Raw genomic sequence first — 6,732 nt, 5'->3', positions numbered from 1 at the left:
TGCCAGTTAATTATTAATTAGAAGTCAACTTGCACTTTTACTTAACAACTCCCCTAAAAGTAAGAATTTTGCTGTAAAAACACTTGAAGTGCACGAACGATCCAAAGCATTCAGGCTGCAAAGGAACACCTTTACACTACTGCTGCTTTCACACACATTTTTCTATCGCAGCAACTAGTTTCTATGTATAAATTTAGATAAACTTTGTCTATACCTGCATTATGTTTTGCATATTTGTAAGAATCTGCAGATTAACAAGCTGCCAGATCACATTAAAGAGAAAACCCACAATGTTTCTTGCAGCAGTGAAAGTATAAAGTTGCACAAAATGGAAATGCAAGTATTTCAAACTGCATTTTCTCCACATTTCACTGCGGTAATAACTGCAGGGAGGTCAGGGGGTTCTACAGGTCAGACTGCTGCTGTATCTGGAAGTCTCTTTAGCTGCTCCTAAATTTACAGCCTCGGAGAACAGATGCATACATGACACTGAGCACCAGTTTCTCAAATAGCTGCGTTGCATAAGACATAAATGTTATTTTTTACGCCATGTCCTTGATTAGCCCACTTTATTAACCAGTGCACTTGGTCCACTTTTTTTTCCCACTGGCTGTAGCAAGAGGAGTGAGACAGATGGGGAGGATTTGCTGCCCCCCCCACTTTATCTTACTGGACAGTAAATTGATCTTTGTACACTGAAGACGCTTTGGAAAACTGCGATGCACATGTTTCACCAGTTGCTATATTCAGTGTCAGAAAACAATCAGTGTTAAAAAAAAAAAAAAAAAAAAAAAAAAAAAGCCAAAATGAATAACTATTATGGTGGCCTCTTATTACTGGTGAAAGGCATTTTTCCACAAGATTTTGTCTTTCTAATTTTATTCCTTATTATTATTCAACCAAACTACAGGTGAAATAAAATGCACAACTTTCTGTGTGCATCAAGCTACAGCTTTTCTAAAAAAAAAAACTAGAGTTTCTCCCACAAACGACCAAAGGTTTGCTGCAGTTTTTCTGGAAACCCACTATGCGTTTTAGGATTCCTGGTTTAAAGGTCCATCTAACAGCAAGTATTTATTAAACACAGTGGAGATGGTTTACCACAGATCCTGGCCAATTTCCAATCAAAATAATCAGTTTGGTGTTGAATACAAGACCCACGCCATTCATTCAGTAACATTAACAAAAATCCAAGGAGGCATTTCTTATCATGATCTGTACAAGTTCTTTATTTTATTGTAAGCACAGCTTTGTAAATGCACTGAGGAAACACAACAGTGAAAACTAGAATGTTACAAGAGGAAGGAAAGAAAGACACGATGAATAGGAGAAAAGTGAGACATGACAATTGTTTTTTTTTCAGAGCAGTAAATAATACATTTCTACAAATTTCTCAGCAGAGAAAAATAATAAGTGTGAGAGAGAGACTACGGCACGCGCAACAGAGAAAGAGAAATAAAAACAAGGATGGGCATAGGTGCGCGTGCACCCCCCGGGGGGACTCTCCTAAATGACACTGTTAATGGATATTCCATTTTAATATCATATATAGATACATATCCACTATGTGATAATAAGCCATGTCTGGTCATACTTCATGTAATAAGCAGCACGCACCCATTTTCCTCCCCATGTTGCCCAGAAGTGATCCAAGATGAGCTGGGACAAATGGAGGACATCATGGATTTATCTGAAAGTGGTGGGTATTGTTCACATTAATTTAAAACCCTCAGTCAAGTTATTCTGTCAATAGGACCCCAATAAAAAGTTATTTTTTACGTTTAGTCTCATGCATAGCCAAGCACATAACGCCTCCTATATTTGGAACCTGTCTATGTACTGTATTTGCTCTGAGCAGGCGTGACCCGCTGTGGCTTGCGTTAGTGCTGCGCAGGGTTGGTCGGTCGTACCTTTCTTTAGGCTCATCAGCACCTTTTTGAAAGAGAGAACGCGTGTTGATGTGCGAGTAAGTGAGAAAACTCCAGGTATTAAAAACCACTGCAGTAAAACCTCATTGCGTAAAGTAAATCCAAACTATGACACAATGTAAATTTACATTCCCATCTAGCTGGCCCCAGTTACTCACTGTTCAAGAAGCAAACATGACAGCACCATTGGTTCATCGCAGTGCTGTCTGACAAATATTACCCCCTCTACAGAGAAATGAGAACCATGCAGATGCTCCGCTTGCTGTTGACATCACAATGTTGTTCAGAGGGGACACTGTTGTGTTCTGGATAGAAAGCAGAGTGGACAGGACGGACATTTCATATCTTCATCCTCGGGTGATTAGTGACAAACCTGGAAAGAGCATGTGTCTGCAAGTCTGTTTATGTTTAATCCAAATGTAAGGGTTCAGTTCAGTCAGGAATCAGGGGAAGAACTACAACACTCCTCTCCTCTGTCATCACTCCCATTTTACAGTGAGGCAGGAAATGTATGGGAACTCTGTGTGCCTATGCATGTGTGTGTATACGCTGTGTCTGCTGTGGTTGTAAGCAGTTTGCTCCTGTGAGCGATTTGATCCGTGATTTGTTGTCGGTCTGTGTGGGTGTGATCTCATGAACAGATGTTTTTATGTTTGGAGAGTGTAGTTGCAGTTCTGTGGATGCCCTGTGGGACGGCGCTGTGTCTCCTATAGGCCCTCAGACGAGGGTTCGCTGCCGGTGGAGCCAGACTGGGCGCGTTTGATGTACAAATTCAACAGCTTCAGCTATGGACAGAGAAACAGAAGAAGATTGACACGTAAATGTCTCTGCAGGTTAAGAAATGGTGAAAATCTACAGTGCAAGCTTTTCTGATAAAATGTGACATCCAAGGCGTAGCTATTAACCCACTGAACCAAAAAAAATTTGCTGATGGGTTCGAAAGGCATGTCAAAATGGCAAAATCTGTAAAAGTACAGCATTTATCAGAGACAGAAACTGCAAAAACAAAAAAAAGAGAAATCTTTCCCACTTTCCAACTGTCCTTGAAAAAGTTATCTGTGATGTGCTGCTTAGTCTAAAAATCACAAAATCAATTTATTCCACATTTTAAAATTGGCCAAAAACAGCACCCAGATAGCTCAACTGGTTGAGCGGGTGACCCATAAACAGGGGCCCCGATTCTTCTCCCTACTTTCCTGTCTGACTTGACTAAAAACCTGTCAAATAAAGCCAAAAATGACCAAAAAATGTACTTAAAAATAAAAAAAATTCTAAGAAAAGCCTCCTTTGCACCAGATCCTCAGTGCAACCATGAAGCTTTCAGTGACTCAGCTATGACGCGACAAAAACTCAGCAACTATTTAGCAGAACTGAGGAGTATGTTTACACAGGACGCTTGAAAGAAAATTACAGACATAAATTAAAAATCTAACCAGTAAAATATCTGTCGTATGCAGAGTGATCGTTTTAGTATTAGTAATTTGTAACCCCTGTGGAGTTTTTCTGTTTGTTTGTATTTTAATAAATACATTTTTTTGGATTATATAATTTATGGCCGTGTCATACTGTACAGAAGAAATGTTTCCGTTCTCTCTACTTCTAGCCATGGTTCTGCTGTTTCCATAGAGCTACAGGACTTTATAGTGTAGTGATAAATCAGCTCACAGTAAAAATGTGACAGGAGCAGCAACACCCAGCTTTGGGGTTCAGAGAGTTAAACAACAAGACTGGGATTCTCATCATTATGGAGAATCAGTTTCCATATGGAGCAACAGTGAACCAAAACTAAACAGGTTCTAGAAACTTTGCGAGAAAGGGTCAAAAATAAGAAAAAGACCACAGCTGTGTGAAGGGGTTTCATCCTTCATCAGGACAACTTGGCAGCACACTCGACTCTCTCAGTGAAGCAGCTTCTAACCAAGAAATACATCGCAGCACTGTTCACCGTGCAACAGTTTTCTTATCTCCAAACTCACGTCTGCGCTCAGGGGAATCATTTTGAGTCCGTTCCAGAAGTGAAGAAGAAAATGACGGAGCTGCTGAGACAGCTAACCTAAGACCTACTGCCCTGCTTTGATCAGGGGACCAGAATGCAACAGGGTGTGTTTACAAAACTGAAGTGCAAGTGTTCTTCATGGAATTGAGTCTCATTAATTAATAGCCACACCTTTTCGGATACGGCATCTTTTCAAGTTTCCAAACACTAGAGATATAAACATGGCTGAGAATAGATGGAAAATTACAACACCATGATAAATAGATTGGGTTTGATTGCCACACTGGTCTCCTGCAGAACCATGTGTTTGCTCACATTTTTGCCGACACGTTCAGAATTTACTCCTAACTCTGAGTGCAAAGCTCTTGCTTGGTAACCGGGATGAGATACTACACATTTTTAGCTTGTTGGCTTGTGATGATTCCAAGCTTGTAACGCTTTGGGGTCAGGTTACCTTGCTGCTGGAGAGTTGGCTGAGGTGCGGTTTGAGGTCCTCTCCGATCACTGCGTAGATGGCCACCAGGCAGAACACACAGGCTTTCCTCACACTGCTCTCAGAGTTGTCGTAACCCTGTTCATTCAGATAGAACTGATTATGTAGCTGCAGGAAAGGCATTCATAGATATGCATAAATGGTGTGTGAGGAAAGGAACCGTTTTACTAATTTTCTGAAAGAAATAGCAAGTATAATGGTTATCGTTAAGCTTTACAGAGAATTAGAATAGATTAAAATCATTTACCAGCGATACTAATGCATTAGATTAGACAACCATTTGTTTAGCTTTCAAAATTACATTATGGTTAACTTTCAATGTGTGATAAATGGGGATGCACGATATATCAGCGACCACATTGGTATCGGCTGATAATAGTGTTTTTTCATATATATTGGTATCGGTCCGATGAGCAAAATTAGCCGATGTGAAAAAACAATGATTTTCTCTAACATTAGCACCTTTGTGTCTCTCTCGACCACGATCGGTTTGTTTGAGTTGTGCAGGAGTGAATCGAATCATACGGCAAAGTATTGTGGGAAGATTGGTTACATCTAAACAGGAAGACATGTCTGCAGTCTGGGAGTACAATAAAAGGGGTCCTTGACTTATATCAGATTTTCGTTCCTACAGATTGATGTAAGTCGATTTTCACCGTAAACTGGAACTCCGGAAAAAATGTAAACAAAGTTGTTATGTGCATCACGATATTGCTAAAAGTCATGAATAACAATGACTTTCATGCATGTATGAGTCATTTTATAAGAAAAGAATATGTTGCACTGTTTTTACAACTTGATCTAATAATGTCGATGTTCGTCGGTGTTTCACCCTGTTCCAAGTGTTTTATTAAATCTAATTTCACTTCCATGGTGTGTTGCGCTTAAGGCAGAATTATCGATGTACTTTTATTTTTGAAAAAGCCTTTATTTTGAAGTTGTCTGTTGACAGTTGTCACTTCCTGTCCGCTATTTTGATGTTCAGCTTTACATATGTACATGCTTTTCTGGATGCACGGCTCTCTACTTTGTAAACGTCACAGAGAGAGTGTCATAAGTAATTAATTTCATTTTTGGACTTACTGGTTAAGTTAAAAGGATTTATTTACATGCATTTATGTTGTTTTCTTTGTTTTTTGTTGCAGTTTTCACTCTGTTTGCAATGTGTATCAAGAGCCACAGCAAAGAAGTAAAGTTTGCTACCGCTCACGATTCATTTTGCAAGCACGAGTTTAACTAGTACAGCTGCAGCTTTTACGCTGCAGTGAAGACGGCACACATGGAGACGGCTTTCTTTTTCTTCGAAGCACTGCCTCAAAAGAGTCTGACTTAGACTTGGGAGCCACAATGAAGAGAAACAAGTGAGCTAATGCAGCAGAATCCAAGGTGGTGTACAACCGGAGAATGCAAACAAAGCTGTCTTATAGCGCCGCATGATGACGTGTTCGTCCGCTTCGCTCGGCAACTATTTCCATGCAACCAGTTCTGACGTAACGATAAAACGCCGTAGGTTGAGGACGTCGTAAACCGAGGATCCCTTGTACTCTGTAATGAAAAAACTACCGCTGCTGAAGTAGACCAAGATTTAACCTTACAGTGAGGAGGGGAGTATAACTGTTTCAGTGTTTGGGACATTTGCAATAGTTTGAGAATATTAGGCCTATGTAACTTGAGAAATGTGCACAGACTATAGCACAAAATTTGCACATCCCTTGTCAAAATATAGTCAGGACATATTTCCTTTACGTTTGATATTGCTGCTATTTCACAGATGCTTTTACTTAAATGGTCCTGGACTTGACGGTAAACGTTAAAATATGATTAAATATGTTTTACTTTTACTACATATATTGACTTTGGTAATATCGGTTAAATCAAAGACGTTAATATAAGATATTGGTATCGGCCAGAAATTTTAATATCGTGCATCGAGTGTTAAATATATGAGTTGCAAGTTACCTGTATGAGTCCCGGTACGATCTCTGGCAACATGCAGATCAGGCCTTCACGGGGAACCCTCTCTACCACTTTGGTCTGCATCTTGATAGCAGCCAGGTTGATGGGGTAATCAGCTGACTGGATAATGGGACACAGCACCTTGATGCACTGGTCTGGACTGATGGACAACGCCAACATGGCTGCTGTCTCCTCTGCTGCTCGTACCACCTACAGAAACACACAAACACGATATTAAAGCTATTCACAAAAAGGCTGGCCTGACATTACTTTTCCAACTGTGCTAATCAGCTGGAATTAATTAACATCACCATTAGATACTCATGGAACAGACAAAAAAGCTTTTGTTTACTTGTAGC

The 6,732-nt window shown here is 40.0% G+C and overlaps 1 protein-coding gene across 49 annotated transcripts in view; it reads right to left on the bottom strand.

The window, feature by feature from the left end:
- Positions 1-1,201: 1,201 nt before the first annotated feature.
- Positions 1,202-6,732, bottom strand: part of clasp2 (cytoplasmic linker associated protein 2) — a 62,969-nt gene continuing 57,438 nt past the window's right edge. For all 49 annotated transcript variants that reach the window (XM_023285081.3, XM_055017708.1, XM_055017714.1 and 46 more), the window contains 3 exons: positions 6,377-6,583; positions 4,379-4,495; positions 1,202-2,713 (listed from right to left, as the gene is read on the bottom strand). In XM_023285081.3, the coding sequence (XP_023140849.1) occupies positions 2,636-2,713; positions 4,379-4,495; positions 6,377-6,583 (402 nt within the window). In that variant the 3' untranslated portion in view covers positions 1,202-2,635. The remainder of the gene's footprint in view (positions 2,714-4,378; positions 4,496-6,376; positions 6,584-6,732) is intronic.

Source organism: Amphiprion ocellaris, chromosome 15, assembly GCF_022539595.1.
Source record: "Amphiprion ocellaris isolate individual 3 ecotype Okinawa chromosome 15, ASM2253959v1, whole genome shotgun sequence".
Taxonomy (NCBI): Eukaryota; Metazoa; Chordata; class Actinopteri; family Pomacentridae; genus Amphiprion; species Amphiprion ocellaris.
This window is presented reverse-complemented; position numbering and strand designations above follow the sequence as displayed.